At 44.4% G+C, this 25,475-nt stretch overlaps 1 protein-coding gene across 2 annotated transcripts in view; it reads left to right on the top strand.

Annotated features, from left to right (window-relative positions):
* The first annotated feature begins 12,616 nt into the window (after window positions 1–12,616).
* SMOC2 (SPARC related modular calcium binding 2) overlaps window positions 12,617–25,475 on the top strand; it is a 190,565-nt gene continuing 177,706 nt past the window's right edge. Inside the window, exon 1 of one of the 2 annotated variants that reach the window (XM_077347117.1) lies at window positions 12,617–13,373. In XM_077347117.1, the coding sequence (XP_077203232.1) occupies window positions 13,296–13,373 (78 nt within the window). In that variant the 5' untranslated portion in view covers window positions 12,617–13,295. The remainder of the gene's footprint in view (window positions 13,374–25,475) is intronic. The other variant, XM_077347109.1, reaches the window with a different exon arrangement.

Here is a 25,475-nt window from a genome sequence, read left to right as displayed (position 1 = left end):
GAAAGGTCTTTCTGCTATAGAAACCACATTTTCATCTGGGTACTCCATGCAAGCTTTTTAAATACAAAGTATATTTAGCTAGATGATGAAAAAGGTTTGCTCCGTTATGCCAAATAATTAATTTGTTCCACTTTAATAGAAACATTTTGTATCTTCCAGTGCCTTCCTAAATTAAGGGCCAACATTTTATGTTAGACATAAAACATGCCCCAATTCCTAGAGGCATGCCAAGGAGTTATATAATATAGGCACATATGTATTCATACATGACTTATTCATGAGCAGAAACAGAGATTTTCCTACGTTTTCCAAGGGTATCACCTGTACAGAGAAACATATGTACACGTCAAAATAACTGCTTCAAGTTACAGCATCTACTCAGTTTCTGTTTTTCTTTAAAAAAAGGTACTGGCATTTTCAAGAGATGTTAGGTTTAGCCAGAGGCGTTTGGAACTCCTTCTTTGCAGGGGGAAAAAAGAGGAGGGGGGAACACCTGCACAGCCCTAATTAAAGAAGCATCTTTGTTGGTAGAGAATGAATTACTTTCAGGGGCTTAAGTCAGACCTGGCCTCTCCTTCCTCTCAGGAAGTCCAGACATGGCCTGACCTGACCTACATCTGGCTGTGGGGAAAACTGTCAGGTCTGAACCAGGGCACTGACACAGAGTGGGAGTTAAAATGACAAGGACAGATCAAAATGACTGATCTCTTTACCTATGGTCAGTACACAAAGTGCTTTAAATAGCAACTAACTCTTATGCCAGTATGGTTTAGAGATATGCTAGAATAACTCTGAGATAAAGAGGTCTAACTTGAAAATCTACTGTAGTGTAGTGTTAGGTACCACATTTGCTCCGTCTAGGAGTAGTCCTAATCCCTGATATAGTATTACACTGGTATTTATTTTGGCACAAACACATCCATGGGAGGAATGATCAGTGGAAAAGCCGTCATTCAAACCATGGAACAGCATAGGATACTATTAAATCTGTGGGTTCAGCAAGACACAGACACTCATCTCCAACAAGCAATAACTTCATTGGAACAGAAAACACTGAATATTTATTACCCAAACTGTCAAACTTATATACATTATCAAGCCTCCCGCCAAGACATGCCATTGGCTCTAACTGGAGACTCACGATTGGTTCACAAGGTCTTTCCATTTGATTGGCTAAAATCCCGGACCCGGTAAATCTCTAGCAAGGGTTCTGGATCCCAGACAGCTCTCAAGCTTAAGGTCTCTTTGTATCTACAGATATCATCTAATTCTGTAGCCAATCTAAATGACTTTCTGTCTTAAGTCATAAAAGTATGTTGGAGCCAGTGCAATATTTCCACTTGAGCTCTTGAACAATTGGGAATGCAATGAAAAGACTGCAGTAGCCACTTGTGTTGAGTCAAACATTGTCTGCCATTCTCACTGGGTTTGAAGGTGGATTACAATGCGATAATGCATATTTTATACAGTGGTAAAGCAAGCCCCTTTCTGAACCATTTTATTATTATATAGTTCTGTTGCCTGCATTAAAAAAATCCCCTCCTGAATAATTATGTGTTACATAGTTTGCAGAGTGACAGGATGCCATTCCACAGGGTGGAAGCCATAGCAGAGAATCCATGTGTACAATGTTTGAACATGTGCAAGATCTTGTGCAGCACTGAGGCCTTTCCTCCTTATCTGTTCCACATAATATATTTCTGGTAAGGGCTTGGAGGAGGAGCGTGTCTCACGGCTTTAGTGCCACTCAGCATTTAACACCCACTCAGACTGTCCTGCCCCTGAGTGCGTCCTCCTCTAACCGGCTTGCCTGTCTGTCCAGCGGCCAGCCAATTGCCACCCCTGACCACCCCCTCCTCCTTCCACTTCCCTCTGAGGCTTGGAGGCTGCGGATCTGTGCTGTGTGAGAGCTGCCCCTGCCAGTGAGTTCCCTAACAGCTGCCTGCAACCTTTCCAGGTCCTGGGGGGAAGGGGATGCCATCTGCAGAGTTCTTCCACCCCCCCCCCCAATCTAGTATTCCTGAATACAATGGGCTTGGCCCCTAGTATATTATATTGCCCAGAAATAATGTATAGGGAGAAAAAGCCAGGTGTTGCACAGCATCTTGCACAGGAGGAATTGTGCTAAGGACGTTTATGATTTCACTTGCATATAGCTGGATCCAAGCCATTATGTTTTTAAAAAGATACATCTGAACACAACAGCAGAAACCCTCAGGCACTCACGACAACAGTGCTCAGAAGGTGGTCTTTTTCAGGTGACAGTCTCCAGCTAAACACCATAGATCATAAATTCCCTAAGATGGAATGTCGAAGTAAAGAAAAAAAAAATTAGTTTCAAGACTTGTAAAGGAGTTTTTTTCATAACTTATGTCTGAAATTGGAGCATGTTCTTGATACAGCATAAATTGCAGATTGTAAGAGAACACTGACTGAAGGTATAAGAAACTTTTAATTTATTAGCAGCTCAGCGTTTGGTTTGACCAATTGATCTTTTAAAACTTTGGTGTGAAGTCATTGACATACCATCAAAAGATAATCACATCTCTCCATTATGAAGTTCTGATTGCTACTCAATCATTTCATACACAGGCCTGCATTTAGACAGAAGCCAAGACAAACCCTGCTTCTCCGGTCTCTTGGCAGGTGGAAGCACCCTTTCCAGCTACCAATCCATGAGCAAGCAGCAGCTGTTTGGGTGATGGCTACAGATATTAGTCACTCTACAGCCACAGCATTTCCAGCTGTGAAGTAAAAAATGACTGTTCGCCTCAGGCCACGCAAACTGCAGACTGTCAGACAAGATCCCAGGTTTCCCCAAGAAAGGCAAAATCTCTGGCTTTGAAGGAACAAGGGGAACGACTGAGAGAATTTGTGATCTAATGCCTTGTTGACACATGCAGGGAAATGAAGGGGTAATGACTTTTGTGTCAGCTTTCTGTTTGCTGAGTTATTAAAATATATATGTGATCCTCCATGAACCTCAACCAGCGTTCTGAAGTGAGGTAGTCCATTGGACCACCTCGAGACTCTGCTACATCATTCCATTTCCCTGCAAAAGTGAACTTGGCTTTACTTCGGTTCAACAGTTGGAAGCATTGAAATAACCCTACCCAACTTCCTCTACACTGAGTGATGCATGCACACTTCCCTCACTGGGGGGGAGGGGGAGCTCCAACAAGAGGAAGCAGTGTACAGTCATAAGCTTGTGGAAGAAGGACTATGGGTGTCCCTGGTGTAGACTGTATGGAGACTGTGCATCCACTGTAACTTGTGAATAGAGCTGGGCAGCCTCTGGGAGGGCAGTATATAAATATAAATATCTGTACACCGCCCGTGGCGCCGCGGGCGCCACGGACTAAATAAAACAGTAAGGGGTTCTGGGGCGGGATGTGTCCGGGATGAGGAAGGGTCCGGATTGGACCCTTCCTCATGACAGACAACCGGAGGGACCAAATGGCAGGCGCGAAGCGCCTGCCGATTGGTCCCTCCGATTCCCAGCCCCAGCAACTGCGAGCCGCGCTCAGCGCGGCTCGCAGTTGCTCCCGGCCTGACGTGGTGAGAGGCGCGAAGCGTCTCTCACCGCGTCAGGCCGGACCCAAGGAAGCCCCCGCCGCAAACACAACACAAGACTCCAGCCGCCGAGAAGCTGCAGAACAAAAAGAAACACCCCCGGAGGAGCCTTTCGCCGCTAGCGCGACGAGAGGCAGCAGAAAAAAAAAACCCTGTAGGAGCTCCAAGCCGCCGCGCCGACGAGAGGCAGCAGAAAAAAATTAACCCTGTAGGAGCCTTTCGCAGCTCCACGCAGCAGAAAACAAAACCCTGAAGGAGCCTTTCCCAGCTCCAAGCAGCAGAAAAAAAAACCCCTGTAGGAGCTCCAAGCCGGCACGCCCACGAGAGCTAGCAGAAAAAAAAAACCCTGCAGGAGCCTTTCACAGCTCCAAGCAGCAGAAAAAAAAACCCTGTAGGAGCCTTTCGCAGATCCAAGCAGCAGAAAAAAAAAACCCTGTAGGAGCCTTTCGCAGATCCAAGCAGCAGAAAACAAAACCCTGAAGGAGCCTTTCCCAGCTCCAAGCAGCAGGAAAAAAAACCCCTGTAGGAGCTCCAAGCCGGCACGCCCACGAGAGCTAGCAGAAAAAAAAAACCCTGCAGGAGCCTTTCACAGCTCCAAGCAGCAGAAAAAAAAACCCTGTAGGAGCCTTTCGCAGATCCAAGCAGCAGAAAACAAAACCCTGAAGGAGCCTTTCCCAGCTCCAAGCAGCAGAAAAAAAAACCCTGTAGGAGCCTTTCCCAGCTCCAAGCAGCAGAAAAAAAAACCCTGTAGGAGCCTTTCGCAGCTCCAAGCAGCAGAAAAAAAAACCCTGTAGGAGCCTTTCGCAGATCCAAGCAGCAGAAAACAAAACCCTGAAGGAGCCTTTCCCAGCTCCAAGCAGCAGGAAAAAAAACCCCTGTAGGAGCTCCAAGCCGGCACGCCCACGAGAGCTAGCAGAAAAAAAAAACCCTGCAGGAGCCTTTCCCAGCTCCAAGCAGCAGAAAAGAAAACCCTGTAGGAGCCTTTCGCAGATCCAAGCAGCAGAAAACAAAACCCTGTAGGAGCCTTTCCCAGCTCCAAGCAGCAGAAAAAAAAAAACCCTGTAGGAGCCTTTCACAGCTCCACGCAGCAGAAAAAAAAAGCACCTCCTGGTGTCCCCTGGGTCCTAGCGCCCATTGCATTCCTGGTTGCAATGGGCTTTCTTGCTAGTAAATAAATAAATAATAAGTCCCAATTTGAATGATTGTTTCCATGCCACTGCAGTACTTCCAGTGTTGCTGCATCAGTGCAACATCCTGGATATTTTGCTTCACAGCTACAAGACCGTAGCTTTTGTCCTATTAAGTAGTCAAAACCAGCTCTTATAAAAACCCTCTTTTCAAAGGATAATAATAATTTTGTTTGGATTCCGCCCTTTCTTGGCAGGCTCAGGGCAGATGACATCAAGGTTAAAAACAAATAAATTACATGTACAAAATAAATTGAACATTAAATTAAATCAAGATTATAAATTTATATTTAGGTTTTCAAATCATTTAAAAGTGGCCGCCTCTTCACAAATTAAAATCTTATTGTTTCCATGATGAGTTACTTTTCTGGGAAAATACAAAACCAGACCTTTACAAGACTCCCTTCTAAGACTGACAGAGGTGGTGGTTGAGTGGGCACTGTGTTTCCCTAGGGGCCTTCAATGCCCATGCAGAGACTTCCTTCCTTCCTTACTTGGTACAGCTTCAGACTTTATGGCTGCCACTGGGACTCTCCCAAGTTGTATTAACCCTAATAAAGGAAGCAGACCACATACCTTTGCCCAGGGTTTGATATGAACAGTGTGGTTGTTGGTGAACCCATGCCCTAGTCAGACCACATCCTTGTAGGGGTCAGTTTGAGGGTGCTCATTTTACGAGGTTATTTAGATGGCTAGAGCAGAATGGGTGATGAACTCAGGACAAACCTGTGAGAACGTACTGTAATTTCAGTAGAGCACACAAGAGCTGATTATTTAGGTTGATCTTTGGAGTGTAATCCACATTTGGATTGTTTTTGTTAGTGACATTGTGTTAGTAACATTTTAGAAGAAGAGTTTTTATATCCCACTTTTCAGTACCCTAAGAAATCTCAACGCGGCTTGCAATCTCCTTCCCTTCCTCTTCCCACAACAGACACCCTGTGAGGTAGGTGGGGCTGAGAGAGCTAGGACAGGGCTGCCCTGTGAGAATAGCACTATCAGGGCTGTGACTAGTCCAAGGTCACACAGCTGTCTGCCTGTGGAGGAGCAGGGAATCAAACCTGGCTCACCGAACTGGAAGTTGCAGTTTTTAACCACTACACCAAGCTGGCTTAATAGCTTAAAATGTTAATGTTAATAATTCATATTTGTTATCCATTTTTATGTTGTGTTAAACTTATTTATATGACATTAATGTTGTAAGTCACCATGAGACCCTTTGGGCGAGCAGTGACTAAAAAAGCTAAATAATAATAATGTAATCCGTAACTAATAGATAGTGAATGCTGTTGTATAGACTTACATTTCAGTTAGATTTAAGTGGGTGGCCGAATAACGTTTGTGTCCACTCTGTTGCTCACTATCTATATGTATGGAGTGGTAATTTCCATATCATTGTAGTTGAAGAAGTGTGCATACACACAAAATCTTATACCTTGAATAAAATTTTGTTGGCCTTAAAAGGTCCCACTGGACTTAAACATACTGATTCTTTCCCTGAAGTCACATATGCCAGCTTGCAATGGCAGAAAAGAGTGTTTTTACAGTTTCATGGTAAACTTAAATCCCCACAATCATTTATTTTCCCCATTGTCCTTCCAATCAGAGGTGGCCCAAGAGATAGGGCACAAATGCTCCTGGCAGTAGAAGTATGAGACTTTAAATAATTGACAATTCGATGCCCTTTAACAGTGCCCATTAAGAAAGCTGACTTATTCTGCCTGTGGGGCTATCCCCACTTCTCATGCAGAGCTTCCTGCCAAAGCCCTGCTCTCTCAAGTGAACCCAAGTTTACACTTTTAACAGCCCCCATCTTTCTTTTCTTGCTGTAGTCACTCTGTTGAAATAAATAAAGCCCTCGAGCCCAGACAAATCTTTGCCATGGCAGAAGAGGTTTAAACACCTTATGGATTACTGTTTATCAGACCTGTCAGAGATTTAAACCCCTGAAGATGAAGGCAGGTTTTCTTTAACTGTGTGAAACCAACCCTGCATCTAGTGTCAGACGGGCCAATGAGGAGGTCTTGACAGGTTGTTTATCTTAGCAGACAAGTCTCCATTCAGTTGTTCATGACTTTGTTCCCACTTGTGTTAGCCATAAATTCTTCTCTCCCTCTTCAGCCCTTTTTATTGGTATTCCTCAGAAAAGCATACAGTCAGTAGTTTACCACTAAAACACTCAGTGGGGGATGGCAAAAAACAAGGATGACTATGCCAAAAGACATAGAACATTTGCCTGATTGTAAAAAAAAAGAAGAAGAGGTTGTTCTTGTTCTCCTGTGATAAAACATTACAGTGCTACATGACGTTTGGACATTGTATTGTGGCCTCTTCCTGTGTTTTAAGAAAACAGTTTCGGGTTATATAGAGCCAACACAGTGTAGTGGTTAAGAGTGGTGGACTCTAATCTGGAGAACTCCACCTGTAGCCATCTGGGTGACCTTGAGCTAGTCACAGTTCTCTTAGAGCTCTCTCACTCCCACCCACCTCACAGGGTGTCTGTTGTGGGGAAAGGAAGAAAAAGGTATTTGTAACTTGTTTTGGGACTCCTTCAGGTAATGAAATGTGGGATATAAAAGCACAGTTCCTTTTCTCCTAAATATTATTATCCTTTAATTAGGACAATGGTCGGTTGCTAAACTGATAGTTTTGCAGAGTGAAAAGAACCATTCATACAAGAAAACAGTTATGCTAATGAAATAAACAAAACAAAATAGCCACAGAATTACTCTATGAAGCAAGCATTGATTAAAAGCAAGGCTTTCAAAATCAGATTTCATTTGTGAAATATGTGTGTCTTGATGGCAATGATGTCGGCTATTTTCATTCAGGCTCCATAATTTAAGTTGGTTTCACAGCAGTAGCTGGAATCAATCAACAAAGGGAGAACTGCATCTTCTCCTTCCCCTTCTTCCAAGCCCCTGGCTCTGCCTCCTTGCATTTCCAGCAAGGAAGAATAATGTTTAAGGGTAACTGTGTTGCCTTGAACAGACTGCAAGACCTGGACCATTATTATTAGTATTTATTAGATTTGTACATCACCCTCCCAAAGTTGGCCCAGGGCGGTGAACAATAGCTGTACTACATTAATACCCAGTAGATAAAGATTACTCTCCAAAATTTAACTATTTTACTCCAAAACCATTATTAAAAACATTTTTTTTAAAAATTATGGAGAAGTAGCCTCAGATTTCTGCTCAGCCATTCAGATCAGTGGGTAACCTTGGGCCAGTTACTCTCTCTTGGCCTAGTCTATTTCTCAAAGCTATCCAGAGAACAAAAATAGATGGGCCACTACTGTACTATTCTTGGAAGGAAGTGTGGGGTATGAATTTGAGGCGGGGAAATGAGAAGCCTCATGCAGCTCCTTTGGATTGCAACAGAAGTCAAGGATGCTTCTAGCCAAGGCAGTAGCGAGAGAATCACGAACCGCAGTTGCTGGACCTAGAACTGTAGCTGTGCCTCAGATGCTCATAGGCATGCAGGCATCATTTTCGTGCACTCCATCACTTCATTCAGTGGCTGAACATTCAGTCTGGTACAAGCAATACTGGAGTGGTTGTGTGCCAGCAGCTAGTTTGGGGAGCAGCTGTATTCACCAGAATAGATGCAAAGTGAACTATGCATTTTTCCCCTTGGATCCTCAAGGTGATTTATGTTTATTTTCATATTTGAAGAAGAAAAACATCCATAGTCATAAAAGGTCTATTGTTAATTGATAAATGAACATGCCACTATTAATTTTAGTTTGTGTTATCAGATAAAGATACATAAATGTACATGGATAAAACAACCTGTTCAGAGTGCATGTGGAAAGCTGTGGATGCTTTACAGAATCATGGAATCATAGAATTGGAAGGGGACATACAGGCCATCTAGTCTAACCCCTTGTGCAATGCAGGATCAGCCTAAAGTATCCTGGATAAGTATGTTTCTAGCCACTGCTTAAAGACTGCCAGTGTTGGGGACCTCACCACTTCCTTAAGCAGCTGATTCTACTGCTGAAATACTCTGACAGTGAAATCCCCCCACCCCATTATCTAGCCAGTATCATTCTACATGTAGTTTAAACCCAGAGTTCTATCCTCTTCTGCCAACAGGAAACTTTCCCTACCCTTCTCTAAGTGACAAACCTTTCAAATACTTAAAGACTGCAATCATGTCCCTTCTCAACTTTCTCTTCTCCAGGCTGAACATTCCCAAGTCTCTCAGCCTTTCCTCGTAGGGCCCCAGATTGTCACTCTCCTTTCAATTTTGTCAACATTCCTTTTGAATTGAGGCCTCCAGTACTGCACACAGTACTCCAGGTGAGGTCTGACCAATATGGTATACAATGGGACTATGACAGTTTGATTTTGATGTGATGCCTCTATATATTTGCCTTCTTTACCATTGCATCACACAGTCTGCTCATATTTAGCTTACAGTATACAACTACCCCAAGACCTTGTTCATACACACTGCTACCCAGAAGTGTATCTCTCATCCAGTATGCATGCTTCTCATTTTTGTGACCCAGATGTGGAACTCTACACTTCTCCTTATTGAATTGCATCTTGTTCTCATTTGCCCACTTTTCTAGCATGTTCAGATCTTGTTGAACTCTAGTGCTATCTTCTGGGGTGTTCACGAATCCTCCCAAATTGGGGGATCTTCTGGGGGGGTGTCTCTAATCCTCCCAAATTTAATTAGTCCCCCCCTCATCCAGGTTATTGATAAAAATTTTGAAAAATACCAGACCCAGTATGGATCCCTGTGGCTCCCTGCTGCTAACCTCCCTCCAATCTGATGCTCTTTGGGTGCAGTTTTCTAGCCAGTTCCCTACCCATATAGCCATCCCAAAAGCCAGTCTGTAATCCTCCAGTTAATTCATCAGGACATCATGGGAAACCTTGTCAAAAGCCTTACTGAAATCCAGATAAACAACGTCAACTGAAGCCCATCACTTGGTCAAAGAAGGAAACCAGGTTGGTCTGGCAGGATCTGTTTAAAGAAAAATCTGTGCTGACTTCACTGATCAACAAATTATCCTTCAGATGTTTGCAGTTCATCCCCTTTAAAATGTGTTCCATTCTCTTCCTTGCAATTGAGGATGGACTCGTTGGCCTGTAGTTTCCTTGGTCCTTTCTCCTCATTTCTTTAAAGATTGGGATAACATTCACTCTCCCCCAGTTTTCTGGCACATCTTCAGTTCTCCAAGAGGTCTTAAAGATGATGGACAAAGGTTCCACAAGCTCTCCAGAAAGATTTTTAGCACTCTTGGGTAGATGCCATCAAGCCCAGAGGATTTGAACTCATCCAGTGCAGCCAGGTGCCTCTTGACAGCCACTCTGTCCATGTCAACCTGCTACCCAGGCACTATACCTGGCCTACTACCGTCCCTGATGTGTCCATAGTCTTCTGGGAAAACACAGAGGCAAAATAGATACTGAGACTTTCTGCTTTCTCTCTGTCCTCTGTCAGAGTCCCTTCATCTTCACCTAACAGAGGACCTATTGCCCCGTTTACCTTACATTTGCTCTCACCTATCTGAAGAAGCTTTTCTTGTTATAGTGGGCTTCCCTGGACAGTCTCAGCTCACTCCCAGCTTTGGCCTTTCTGATGGCAGACCTACAGATACCCTTCTTGCTCCTTTCTCTTTCAGCATTCTGGTTCATGGGATGACTCTCATCATGACTCTGAGTTTATTAAAGTCTGCCCTATGAAAGTTTAACATCTCAAAAGAAATTCTAAGTGGATCTGGTCACTTCCGCCTACCACCATCACCCCATCTACCAGGTTTTGCCTGTTGGTCAATATTAAGTCAGGTATGGCCAAGCTTCTCACAGTTTTCTACCATCATTTGATAAATAAAATGGTCATCCAGGCATGTCAGAAATTTGCTTGACTCTGAATGCTTAGTAGAGTTTGTTTCTGAGCTTACATCAGGGAAATTGAGGTCATCCATAATTACAAGGTCCTGTTGCCCGGATATTCTATCAAGCTGTTCAAGAAGGGCATTATGAATGCCTCCATCCTCTCTTCAGACCCTGTATTTCCATAAGAGGTTGAAGGTCTCAGCGGCTGCCTTGGCATTTCTGAACATCACTCTTGTCTACTGTGGTGGGCAGCAGACTGAAGAAGAGAAATTCCCCTTCCTCACTAGAAGGCCAAATAAACAAGGCCAAAGAAGTGGTCTTAGAGATTTTGGGCCTCATGGCAAAACTGGAGGATATGGCCCTAGAAACATTGAGTGTGGGGCATTGTATGGCTTTACCCAGTTCAATGTCACTGCTGGCTGAACATCTTTCTGCGCACTCTGTTTCCTCTTTCACTCATACTAGCAGCCCCTATAATCTCACATTCACCTGCTTCTTTCTTTGCTTTCCACCCAGTAACCAACCAACCTTCTGTTTCCTCCAGCATTATGGGCTGTACTATTTCTTTCACATATCTCACTATTATCTTCAATGAGGATCCAAAGTAGCTAACATCATTCTCTTCTCCTTCATTTCGTCCACACAATAATCCTGTGAAGTAGATTAAACTGAGAACATGTGACTGGCCCAAAGCCATTCAGTGAACATCCATATCTCTAAGCACTACATCTCACTGACTTTCATGGGGTAGCTGATGTTGAACAGACACAAGCAGGCCAGCTTGGGTGAGTCAAGTTCCCAGCTAGGTAGTATCAAGTCGCCTAGTAATTGCTACCAGGCCTGACACCTTCAAAGGCCAAAACAGCCTGGAAAAGGCCCCACCCCTTCTCCCAGCCTTTTGCTGACAGAAGCCAAACCTTGATGACTGGCCATACTGACATGCTTGCCTAGCAATGACTGGTGAGGGCATCCATTTTGTAAGGCTAAAGACAGTATTGTCAATATCCATCCATCCGGGGTCCACAGGTCCAGACTCCTCAGGAGAAGACCAGGAAAGGAAGCAGGGACCAAGGTGTGGACTTCCAGCTACCCATAATGGCCACCAAACATCAGCAGTAATGACAACCCAGCCAGAACAGGAACAGAGCTAAACAGTCTAGCTATGGCCATCCCAAAGGAGGAGTGTTAAAGATAGACGGCAGCTGGTCCAGGGATGGAGGATGGAGCTAGGGGAGCTTTATGACTGCAACAGGGGAGGAGTTTAGTATAAAAGAAGGCTCCAGTCCAAAAGTCAGGGAAGAAGTAGATGGTGAGGCAGTGTTAACAATTACTTTTTTAGGTTAGTGCTACAACAGCAGAGGGTGGTGAGACTCTGGGTGGGTTTGGTAAACCTGACATGTATCCACAGGTTTGACCACACTGATATTTGTTTCCTCATTATCTATCATCTATCTACTCCAGAAATCCTACCCCCCCCCAAAATGTAGTAAAATCAGTTGAAATTATACCAGTGGCCAATTGTTCCATCCTTGAAAACAAGGCAAGGGTTTAGTTTTATGGCAGTCAGCCAGAATTAGGTCTTATTTGCAAGCCAAGACTGAAATAATTCAACAATGAAAGAATATTCTTGAGCATGAGGGCACACACAAATGCCCAAAATCCTCTTGCTTATCTTTAAGACTAGAGTTACCCAGCAACAGCCCAAAATGTCACTGGAGCAGGAAGACAAACAATGTCTTGTAAACCAGCTGGCCAGTCCTCACCTTTTAAGAACCTGAGCCAGGCAATCTGCAAATCCCCACCAGTGCCCATAAACAAACTCACACCTGCCAGGTCCAGCAGTGGGTGACCAGCAGCCTTTACGAAGAGTGGCCACAAAGGACTATGCCCCCCTCCCTCCTTCCCTCCTTCCTTCCTTCCTAACCCTAAAAGAGCAGGCGGAAACTCGGAGAGAGTATCTCTCTGCTGCTGCCTCGAGCTCCCTGGGTGTCTGTGGGGTTCATCAATCAATGCAGAGCGGACCTGGGAGGAGAAACGGGAGGCTGGGCTGAGAAAGAGAAAGAAGAAGGGTGTGTGGAGATTTGGGGAGGTTCATCATACCACACCTTCCCCAGCTCCCCTGGCCGCCGCCTGCCAAAACCATCCGGAACAAACGTCTGCTGAGTTTAGACAGGACTGTTTGCCTACAAAGGTGCCCAAGAGAAAGAGACCGGTTGGGAGAAGCTTTCTTTTTTTAAAAAAAAAGCTTCTTGTCTTTCTCTCTCACTCTCTTTGTGATCTCTCCCTCCCTCCCTCCCTCTCTCTCCGGACAAGCATCAGATGACAGCTATACACCGAGGGAGGGAAAAGCGGGCTTTTTCGCCACCCGGCAGGATCTGACCCAGATCGGCCGAGGCGAGCGGCGCAGCTTCCCGGAGGGATCCACGCTCGCCAGGACAAGCCACGAGTTGGGGCCCCAGCCTCGCAGGGGTGCCCGCGGGCCCGGCGGCAGCGGCGGCGGCAGGGGGGGCGAGCCAGAGAACGAGCCGCTCAGGCAGCGGAAGAAGCAGCAAGCCGCCGGCTCCGCTGCCCTCGCGAGTCCCCGCCGGGGCAGGAGCGGAGGCATCCCGCGGGCATCCCTCGCAGGGCGAAGAGGGCGAGCGACAGCGCGGCCGGAGGAGCTCCTGGAGCGCGGAGGATGCTGCTGCTCCCGCTGTGCTTGCTGCTGCCGGAGGTGGTGCTCCTGGTGCCGGCTCAGAAGGTTTCCGCGCTCACGGTAAGGCAGGCTGGTGCCTCTCGCGTCCCCCGATTTCCCCGCCCTCGCCGCGCAGGGGCAGCAGAGCGCCCGCCTGCCTTTTCCCGAGGTGGCCGGGCTCCGGCTTTGTCTTCCCACCCACAAAGGCACTTGCTGGGCCGGCGGCCCCTCGCCGAGCGAGAACGTGCAGCCTGGCAATGCTGACATTATTGTCGTCATGATGATTATCAGAAGTAGTACGTGTTCCTGGACACCCGGTGCTGCTTCGCACGTGTGCAGAATACCCAGGAAGCATCTCCACAAAAAAGCTGAGGCGATATCAACGTTTTAAAGAGCAATCAAAGTGACTAGCCCTCAGTGTCCTATTTAAAGGGTCTTCAGATTTAAAAATATTTGTCGTCTTTATGGCTGGGTATAGTGGTTAAGGGTTGTGGCTTCTAATCTGGTAAACTGGGTTTGTTTCCCAACTCTTCTATATGCAGCCAGCTGGGAGACCTTGGGCTAGTCACAGTCCTGCCAAAGCTGTTCTCACAGAGGAGTTCTGTCACCTACTTCACAGGGTGTCTGTTGTGGGGAGAGGAAGGAACGGTGATTGTCTGCTACTTTGAGACTCCTTTAGGTGGTGAAAAGCAGGGCATAAAAACCAACTCTTCTATTCAGTTCTTCATTTCTCTGCAATATCTGTACGCGTTCTAAACAGGGAAGTTGGCACTCTGCCTGTACCTTTGATGTTGGAAATCCTCTGGCATGCTTTGCTTGGCAAATATTGAGAAATATCTTATTTTTAGTTGTTTTATGGTCAGGTGCGCACTGTGTTGGGTGGCAGTCTCTATATCATGGATCCCCAATATGAACCTTTCCTGACAACGTGTGTTTAAAAGTGGGTGGGGCTTCTGTGTAGCAGTGCTTCTGATAACCTGTATGGAAGAAAATACTGTAAGCAGTACATTCATTTTAAAAGGCATTTTGTTAAGTAGGGCACTGACTGAAATGTTTACCATTTGCCATTAGAGAGATGTATGATTTGTGCTTGACTCTGACTCCTTTGGGAGCCATGCTGTGGTTGTGCCCACCACACTATGTCACAGATTGCTCTCAGGCTAGTAATAGGCTGGGGTGCACACACACCTGGTTCACAAAATCAAGAGCACAGTTAATGGGGTGTATGCCTCTCCATTCTTAATGCTTGCTTGCATCTCCTGTGATGAGTCCATAGTGATAGAGAGGAGGGGTCAAAAACATGATAACTAAATTCATTACTCACACGTGCTTTGTGAGCATTCCAAGGGCTGTGTGGAGCAGCTGCAACTAATAGTTTCTTCACAGAATATACATGTTCTAGCTATTGTTGCACACCGACACAGGAGGTGCTCCAGTTACACATCTTCACTTAAACTTACTTTGCCCCACTGAAGTCTCTTGTACCAGACACATTCAAATGCCACTGCACTGATTTAAGTGGTTTGAGACTGGCAGCCTTCAGCTTGCTAGAAGTCAATTGGGATTAGGCTTTTAAATGCCTTTTGGAAAAGCCACCTAAAGAGCGTAAAACACTGATTCTTGTAAACAGGTCTGCTTAGAACAGGAGAAAGCCAAAGTGATTTTAATGTAGGTTACGCCCAATGAAGTGTGTTTGAAATTGCAGCCTGATCACAAATGAGGATGTGTTACCAAAAATAACAGTTCATGGCTCTCATTTTCACTTGGTAACAATACTATTCTACACAGAGTTACACTATTCTAAACCTGTTAACTTCAATGGCCTTGGAAGAATGCTGATCTGATCAGGGATTGAACTTTAGGTATAATGAAAGGACAGTGATGTGGAGGCTCACTGGATGGGATGAGAAAACTTTCTGGGCAGACTCAAAGATCTCTAGGCCCCTTCCATAAAAGAGAAAAGGGAAACTACCTGTATGGGAGGAGTTTGTGACTTCAAGAGCTGGAGCTATCCACCAAAATCTGGCCACAGGTACTGTCTTGAAATCAATGAAATATAATAATTGCAAGCTTAATTTCCCATTGATTTGGATGTGAATGAAACATTTCATGGGCACTCTTTTCTGGATTGCACCCAATGTCCTTATGACTGCTTTAATCAGTGTACTTCACATTCTTCAATGGAATTAGCATGAAGTGATTAATCAGAGGACTGTCCCTTAAGAAAGGCTTGCAGGCTGAAATGTCAGTTCGATTGAGAGACCAGTGGGGATCGGTGTTCATCTGAAGCAGAACACTTTTAAGTTTAATTCTGGTTGTAAACTTTCATGTGCCTGCATAGATCTTCAGATATAAGATTGTATCTGCATGCACATGAACGTTACCTTGAATTAAACGTGGTTAGTCTTAAAGGTGCAATTGAACTCAATCTTTTCCCTGTTACTTCTGAATAAGCATGCTTAGGCTCATAGTATCAAACCCTTATTCTTAGTGTTTTAGGTAGCACCATGCAGAATTCCAGCTGAGAGATTTAGAAGATGAAGACTGGAGGGTTTGGGGAAGTACACTCCATGACATTTATACCTAGGATTGCCAGATCTGCTAAGAAATCCCATCCTTCTCAAAATCCTTCAGCTCGAGTTTTCATGAAAACTGATGGTTCATTTTTTTTAATAAGCAGCAAACATAGGATCTAAGTTCTGCAGAAAATGGTGGACAAATGTTTTTTGGACTCTGAAGACTTTGTAGTTGAAGCCAAACAAACATTGTATCACTATATTGACTCACTTTCCCTAAAGATCTTCTTACTGTCCTTCAAGAAAGTAATCCATCAAATCAATTTTACCTGTCCTCCCCCCAAAGGAAGAAGAGAAAGTGGGGATTAAAACTTCATTGTGGACTTGCTTCCAATGTCCTAGAGCAAAGGTGGCTACTCTCCACATGTCTGTGGACTACAATTAACAGGAACCCCTGCCAGCATGGCTAGTTAGCAGGGGCTTATAGTAATTGTAGTCCCTGGGCATCAGGAGAGCCACAGTTTGGCTACCCCTTCCTTAATACTAAGTAAGCCTGCAGGTCTATTTCTTCCTTTATAGGGAAGGAGGACACAACTGACATGTTATTCAAAGATAGCTTACCCACTATAGCTGTTAAAAGACAGTGTATTGGCAACCTCCAGAAGAGAGTCCTTTCCAAATGCATTTAATTTAGAGAATTGTTGGGGGCTGTTTCATGATTTCTGATCACCTCAGTCCACATGTGTGGATGAACATGAGGATTGCTATCCCACACATTGGCAAGTACTGGAGTGGTCTTTGCAGTCAGCATGGCTGCCTTCCCCACGCTCAGCACCACATTGTCTTCAGGGAAAAATATCTTCCTTCCCCCTTGTGCTTCCAGTTGTATGTCACAACATGCAATCAACACTGTGGGAAGCTGCTATCCAGCCACACCCTGAGGCTACAGGCTTGTGCCCAGTTTTTAAGCCCCACTGAAATCCAAATTGAAGCAAGTAGCTGTGAAACAGCAGACACATTGGACTGCTGGCTTATGTCCCTGTGGTGTTTCATCTTCTGGGTAGCTGCCAGTCTTCATTTCAGTAGTGGCTAAAAAGACCATCTGATGGAGGGAAACAAAACTCTACAAGAGAATTAAGACAGCCTAACTTAGGACCAGGAGCCAAAAATGTGAAAAGCCCTCAGAGTGATATTTACAGGTAATGACTCTTGGGTCAAATACACAGATTTTCTATTATTTGTGACAAAACATTCCAGAAAATTCCTCCTAACAACCTGAAAGGCCTGACTCTTACTCTGAAATACATACTGTCCAAGTCCTGTGTTGAGGAGAAAGTGTGGTTATAAATCAAATAAACAAATAAATTACTCATCCCTATACAATATATACTTCATGATTCATCCTATGTTTTGAAATGATTTTAAAATTATTTAAGAGATAAACAAAATCAGGTAGATGGCAAGGATTTTTATATTCATCCCTATATTAGTCTAGGATCCAGGAGAGCCTGTTTTGTGTAGTGGTTAGGAGTGCGGACTTCTAATCTGGCATGCCGGGTTCGATTCTGCGCTCCCCCACATGCAACCAGCTGGGTGACGTTGGGCTCGCCACGACACTGATAAAACTGTTCTGACAGAGCAGTGATATCAAGGCTCTCTCAGCTTCACCCACCCCACAGGGTGTCTGTTGTGGGGAGAGGAATGGGAAGGCGACTGTAAGCCGCTTTGAGCCTCCTTCGGGTAGGGAAAAGCGGCATATAAGAACCAACTCTTCTTCTTCATCATCATCTTTACAAGAAATGAAAAATGACTTTGTAAGTGCAACAAGCATACCCATTTGTCTGCATAAAGATTTCAGTTCAGGCTTGTAAACAGTTATCAATGTGGTCAGTCCTCTCAGGTAAGAATCTCCTCCAACTGACCCGACAGGAGTGTTTACTAAAGTTGATTCCCCCCAATCTCCTGCCATCCCCAGGCTCCACCTCTCCCCAAATCTCCAGGAAATTCCCAAGGTGGAGTTGGCACCCAGAAGGGAGCTATCATGTCAACAGCATGATGAAAGCAGGTAGTAGGGTTTCCAACCTCTTGGTGGTGGCTGCAGATCTTCTGGCATTACCACTGAACTCCAGGTGTCAGAGATCGGTTCACCTGGAGAAAATGGCCACTTTGGAAGGTGAACTCTGTGACACTATATACCCCACTGAATCATAGAATCATGGAAGGGAACTCCAGGGTCATTTATAGATATGAGAGTGTTCTCTAAATATATCACTCCCATTATTCACTAGCAGTGATGTTAGTGCATCAGTGCAATGCCAGAATACCAGGTCCTACTCTCCAATTTATGCCAGCATTGCTGGTAGTGGCCTGGCTACACTGAATCCTTCATTGGTAACTTTATCTTTTTACTTCATGCTGTTGACATGATCATTTTTTGTTTCCCCTCCCTCCCTCCCTCCCTTCCTCCCACACACGCACACACGCACACACACGCACACACGCATATCAGGTAGTGGTAAGGAGTAACTGCTGCTGGCAGGAGAACCTCCACTGACAACTCCTACCTGGAGTCTACCTGCTTTTCCTTTAGGTGCCTTTCTGCCTCGGCTTTTGACTGAGAATTTGTATCTTTTTGTTGTGTTATGGTCTGATTCTGTCCACAGATTAGTTTATCAACATCATTTTCAGCTGATTAATGTATCTTTTATGTGTATATGCCCTAGCTTGTTTTAACGGTTATCTTGTTTCTTAGGAGATTGCTTAAACAGCATTGGCTTCTGTTTAGTGACATGTTTTGTTCTTAGTGATTTCATTTGATTCTTTGAGTTGTAAGTCATCTTTGAACATATATCCGGAGTGGAGGCTTATACATATTCTAAATAAATAAATAAATAAATGAAGTGGGAGCCCACTTCTGGAACTTGCAGACACTGTGGTAGGGTACCAATCTCCAGGTAGGGTCTGGCAATCTCCCAGGATTACAATTTATCTCCAGACTACAGAGATCAGGTCCCCTCGAGAACTGGATGCTCTGGAGGTGGACTCCATGACATTTCTATACCTAGAATTACTGACTTTGTTGAGAAATACCTGGATATTTGGGGTGGAACCTAGGGAGGATGGGATTTGTGGAGGGAAGGGTCCTCCACAAACTGTGATACCATAGAGTTCACCTGTCTAAACCCCTCCTTCTCCAGGGCTTGAGTAACTGTACATCCCTGTGGATTTTAGGAACGGCTGCTTGAAGGAAATGCATTCATTCAGTTTGAGGGAGTTGTATGTCTGGCTGTTAGCATCTGCTGGAAATAAGGTTGCCAACCCCTAGGTGAGAATTGAAGAGCTCCTGGAATTGGAACTGATCTCCTGATGACAGATTAGTTCCCTTGGGAAATATGGCAACTTTGTAAAGTTGGCTTTATGTTATTATGCCCCACTGAAGTTCCTCCTGTACTCTCTGTTGGGAGGATTTAACTATGCCTAGAGGGTGAAGCACCAAACTTCTTAAAATAGTTTTATTTAGGAAAAAAACCCTTAATATAGAAAGATAGGAGAAAAATAATCCTAAATAGGTTTGTTCTGAGTTACTTTAAGCTTGTCAAACAGGAGGCAGATGCTTTGAACAGTAATTAATAGATAAGAAAAAGCAATGTGAAATATTATCTTTGCCATGATGAGCATATAAAGAGCCACAAACCCATTGATTGGTTACCAGAAAAAAGTACTTTCTCCTTCAAAATCTGGCCAGAATTTCAGCTCAGGCCTCTTAGTGTCTTTGTATCATTCAAAAACTATGATTTCTGCAATCTACAAGAATACAAAGTTTGTCTGAAAAGTGTATCCAAGCAAATTCTTAAGCCACTCATAAGACCCCTTGAAGCTGGATTGCTGTGGGGGGTTTGGTAGCCATTTTGTGTAAGAAGGTGTGCCCTTAAGATGAGCTTAACCACATCTATAAGTTTATGGCCACAGTAAAGTGAAACATTATCTAAACCTTTCAGTGAAAGAGCATTTCTCCCAAAATAGTAAATGATAATTTTGGTTAGGGTGAAAGTGAGAATGGTTGGGTCACTCATACCTGAAATTCTTCAGAAGTGGTCTTATTCTCCCTCCCCCTGCAGTTTCCTGGAAATGTTTTGCTGATTAAAAGCTACTAAGTGAAAACCTTAAGAGAAACCATTTGCCTCAAGAACTTTATAGTGTGTGACTTCTGCAAGTACAGATCACATTAAGTCAAGTGTGTTTTGTCAGCTTTGGCCTCTAGGGTGCCATTACGCCACATTTAAAGCTTAGCTTAAAGTGCCTGTGGGAAGTGGGTTTCTGGGGTTTTTTTTAATGAACATTTTAGAACAAGCTGAATTACAGCCTTAAATTATCCTTTTGCATTTGTAGCCATACCAGAGACACATCTCACTTCTAAGGTACATGCTTTAGTTTTATAAAAACACAATCCACATTTTATTGCAGTTGATTGGAAAGGCAACTTCAGCTCTAACATGGTAGTAATACAGCTCGTAATACCTTCCTTACCCAAAGGTTCCAAAGGCTTTTACAATCATAGAATCATAGAATCATAGAGTTGGAAGGGGCCATACAGGCCATCTAGTCCAACCCCCTGCTCAATGCAGGATCAGCCCAAAGCATCCTAAAGCATTCAAGAAAAGTGTGTATCCAACCTTTGCTTGAAGACTGCCGGGGGGGGGGGGAGTTCACCACCTCCTTAGGCAGCCTATTCCACTGCTGAACTACTCTGACTGTGAAATTTTTTTCCTGATATCTAGCCTATATCATTGTACTTGAAGTTTAAACCCATTACTGCGTGTCCTCTCCTCTGCAGCCAACAGAAACAGCATCCTGCCCTCCTCCAAGTGACAACTTTTCAAATACTTAAAGAGGGCTATCATGTCCCCTCTCAACCTCCTTTTCTCCAGGCTGAACATTCCCAAGTCCCTCAACCTATCTTCATAAGGCTTGGTCCTTTGGCCCCAGATCATCTTCGTCGCTCTCCTCTGTACCCTTTCAATTTTATCTACGTCCTTCTTGAAGTGAGGCCTCCAGAACTGCACACAGCACTCCAGGTGTGGTCTGACCAGTGCCGTATACAATGGGACTATGGCATATTGTGATTTTGATGTGATGTCCCTGTTGATACAGCCCAAAATGGCATTCGCCTTTTTTACCGCTGCATCACACTGCCTGCTCATGTTTAGTTTACAATCCACAAGTACCCCAAGGTCTCGTTCACACACAGTGTTACCTAGAAGCGTATCCTCCATCCAGTAGGCATGCTTTTCATTTTACTGACCCAGATGCAGAACTTTGCACTTATCTTTATTAAATTTCATTAAATTTATTTAAATTTCATCTTGTTCTTATTTGCCCATTTTTCCATTGTGTTCAGATCTCGTTGAATTCTGTCTCTACTGGAGTATTTGCCAGTCCTCCCAATTTGGTGTCGTCTGCAAACTTGATGAGTAGTCCCTCCACCCCCTCATCTAGATAATAAATATGTTAAAAAGTACCAGACCGAGCACCGAGCCCTGAGGTACCCCGCTACTCACCTCCCTCCAGTCTGATGAAACACCATTTTCAACAACTCTTTGAGTGCGGTTCTCTAACCAATTTCCTATCCACCTAACTATCTGAAAATCCAGATTGCAGTACTTCAATTTATCCATCAGAACTTCATGGGGAACCTTGTCATAAGCTTTACTAAAATCCAAGTAAACGACATCAACCAAATTTCCACGATCCAGCAAAACTGTTACTTGGTCAAAAAAAGGAAACCAGGTTGGTCTAACAGGACCCGTTGGAGACAAATCCATGCTGACTTCCTTGGATCACCAAATTGTCCTCCAGATGTTTGCAGATCGCTCCCTTTAATATCTGCTCCAATATCTTACCCACACAACAGACTCACTGGTCTATAGTTTCCCGCGTCATCCTTCCTCCCTTTCTTGAAGATCGGAATAACATTTGCTCTCTTCCAGTCCTCCGGGACATCTCCAGTCCTTAAAGAGGTCCCGAAGATGATGGACAAGGGTTCTGCAAGTTCTCCGGAAAGTTCTTTGAGCACTCTCGGGTGCATTTCATCGGGCCCAGGGGATTTTAACTCATCCAGTGCAGCTAAATGCCTCTCAACAACCTCTCTGTCCATGTCAACCTGCCACCCAGACACTATCTCTTGGCTACTGCCATCTCTAGATGTGCCTAAACCCTTTGACCTGTGGGAAAAAAACAGATGTAAAATAGGCGCTGAGCCTTTCTGCTTTCTCTGCATCCTCCGTTAGAGTTTGTCCATCCGCACCCAACAGTGGGCCTATTGCCTCATTTACTTTACGTTTGCTCCTCACATAACTGAAAAATCTTTTCTTGTTACAATAGGCTTCCCTGGCCAATCTTAGCTCACTCTTAGCTTTGGCCTTTCTGATGATTGATCTACAGTGCCTAGTAACCTGTAGGTACTTCATACATACATACATACATACATACATACATACATACATAAAATTAAATTATAATACAAACATATTAAAACACACAACCATGAAGGGGGGTTAATAAGAGTTAATAAAGGAAAGCTAACAAGTAAAAAAAAATATTTTAAGGCCTTCACCTGCTGGTCGAAGACAGAGGGAGATGGACAAAACTCCCTGGGAAGAGGGTTCTAAGGTTGCTTGAAACACTTTTATATCTGCACTGATATAAAACTGTTTCAAGCAACGCATTCACTAGGGTTGCCAGGTTAAGTAGGGTTGCTAAATGCAGGTTGAGAAACCCATGGAGATTTGGGGATGGAGCCTAGGGATGACAGAAACTTCAATTGGGTGCAATGCCATGGAGTCCACCTTCCAATGCATCCACTTTCTTCCAGTGATATGATGAATCAGGTCATCTTCAGAGGCTCTACTTCGGACCCCTCACCCATCTTCTGAAACTATAGATGGGCAGGAAACTGAGAAAGCACCTTTGCAATCATGGCGTCAAAACCTTAGAACCTTCTTCCCAGGGAGTTTTGTCCTTTTCCCTCTAACATTGTTTCTTACCAGTAGGTAAAGGCTTTTTGTTGTTGTTGTTGTTCTGGTTGTTATAGATCATTTTGTAGTGGTCTCTTATATAACAAATTTGCTGTCAGAATGTAGAATATAGAATTATAGGTTCAACTATCTCTTCCTTCCTTCCTTCCTTCCTTCCTTCCTTCCTTCCTTCCTTCCTTCCTTCCTTCCTTCCTTCCTTCCTTCCTTCCTTCCTTCCTTCCTTCCTTCCTTTTTTCCTTTCGCTTTTTCCAGTTCTTGTTTGCCTTCGCTTTAACTTGTTAGTCATGGGTAGATTAGAAATCCTTTGTGATTGTATATAAAATATCATGATTGAACTACTCTCTTTCAACAAACAGTACTTTTTCCAACTTAATTTTTCCATACTGTTTTATTTGTGTATGAGCATGTGTGTATGTATGTGCATGAGAGAGAGAGAGAGAGAGAGAGAGGGAGAGAGAGAGAGAGAGAGAGAAACAGAACTGAGATGTATGAGAGAGTTAAATCTGCAAAAGAACTCCCAGGAGGCTACTGGGCCCAAGGGAAGTTTGGACAGAAATCTTGACAGCAGAATTCCTTATGTCAAGGCTCAGGACATGAGGTTAGATCTATCAGGGTTACTTTATTTTAATTTAAAAGGCTGTCTAAATAAGAAACCACCAGATTTGAAAAGTTCCCAGCCATTTAGTTTCCCTTAGTTGTCTTCCTCCTCTCTGTGTCAAAATATATTTTCACCCCAAAAATCCCTTGACTTCAAAAAGAAATTTACAAAGGTCACCTAACAGCCTATTCATTGTTCTGGAAGCAACTTCATAGAATGACAGATAACATTGTGAAACTCTTGGCTGGAATATGTTCATACTGTGTTACTTCGTTATGGTTGTTGTTGTTATGTGCGAAGTCGTGTCCGACCCATCGCAACCCCATGGACAATGATCCTCCAGGCCTTCCTGTCCTCCACCATTCCCCGGAGTCCATTTAAGTTTGCACCTACTGCTTCAGTGACTCCATCCAGCCACCTCATTCTCTGTCGTCCCCTTCTTCTTTTGCCCTCGATCGCTCCCAGCATTAGGCTCTTCTCCAGGGAGTCCTTCCTTCTCATGAGGTGGCCAAAGTATTTGAGTTTCATCTTCAGGATCTGGCCTTCTAAAGAGCAGTCAGGGTTGATCTCCTCTAGGACTGACCGGTTTGTTCGCCTTGCAGTCCAAGGGACTCGCAAGAGTCTTCTCCAGCACCAGAGTTCAAAAGCCTCAATTCTTTGACGCTCGGCCTTCCTTATGGTCCAACTTTCGCAGCCATACATTGCAACTGGGAATACCATAGCCTTGACTAAACGCACTTTTGTTGGCAGGGTGATGTCTCTGCTTTTTAGGATGCTGTCTAGATTTGCCATAGCTTTCCTCCCCAGGAGCAAGCGTCTTTTAATTTCTTTGCTGCAGTCCCCATCTGCAGTGATCTTGGAGCCCAGGAAAATAAAATCTGTCACTATCTCCATTTCTTCCCCATCTATTTGCCATGAATTGAGAGGGCCGGATACCATGATCTTTGTTTTCTTGATGTTGAGTTTCAAGCCAACTTTTGCACTCTCCTCCTTCACCCGCATCAACAGGCTCTTTAGTTCCTCTTCACTTTCTGCCATTAGAGTGGTATCATCTGCATATCTGAGGTTGTTGATATTTCTCCCTGCAATCTTGATCCCAATTTGTGACTCTTCTAATCCCGTTCGTTATGGTATAAGACACATATTAAGATACATAGCAAAATCTACTAGATAGTATGCATGGTGGTTAATGGAGGAGTGGAAACAGATTGGCCTTCTTCCATTCAGAAGACTAACACCGTTGCTATAAAGAAAGATAACTATACAAAGATAGCAATACAAGGATTGTTGTCAAAATAAATCAGATACCATGAAAGCAGGTAACAAACCCATATGTTAATACACTCCTCCCCCTGCCACCCCGAAAAGGCAAGGAGAGGACTTGGCGGGCCTTTTGAGGGTAGGGGGGAAGTGCTGGTGGAGACTCTGCTCCTTCCTTCCCCCCCACACACCACAAAAAGGCCCACTGAGGCCTCTCCAGGCCTTGGCAGACCTACCCAGGACAGGGAGAGGGGAAGCACTGGTGGGGACTCTGTTCCTTCCCCTGCCACCCTCGGGAGTTTTGCCGAGGCCTGGCAAGGCCATGGCCAGATCTGTTTGGGGTGGCGGGAGCACTGGCAGGGACTGGCTTGCCCTCTCTCTCCCCAGCAGCATCCCCAAGGCCTGGTGAGGCTGAGGCAGGGGTGAGCTCTGGCAATGGCTCTCTCCCTCCTTCCCTCATGAGGCCCGCAGTCCCAGGCCCTCCGCCCTCTCTCCCAGCTTCCGCTTACCAGGCTGGCACTTCTTCTGGAAAAAGTTGTAGGGGAATCTGACCAGTGGCAGGACATCCCTCCTGATTGGCAATTCATTGGATGGATGGCCAATCAGGGATGGAACAGCCAGGACAGCCTACCTGATTTGTAGGTGATAAGTCCCAATTCATCCCAGCACTCCCTTCCTGTTTTATATATATGTTCAGATTGTTTGTTTCACAATTTATATACCTCCCCTTTTGGTTGCCTGTCTTGGGGCAGTTTGCATAATTTAAAAATTCAAT

This window comes from Paroedura picta, chromosome 1 (assembly GCF_049243985.1).
Source record: "Paroedura picta isolate Pp20150507F chromosome 1, Ppicta_v3.0, whole genome shotgun sequence".
Taxonomy (NCBI): domain Eukaryota; kingdom Metazoa; phylum Chordata; class Lepidosauria; order Squamata; family Gekkonidae; genus Paroedura; species Paroedura picta.
This window is presented reverse-complemented; position numbering and strand designations above follow the sequence as displayed.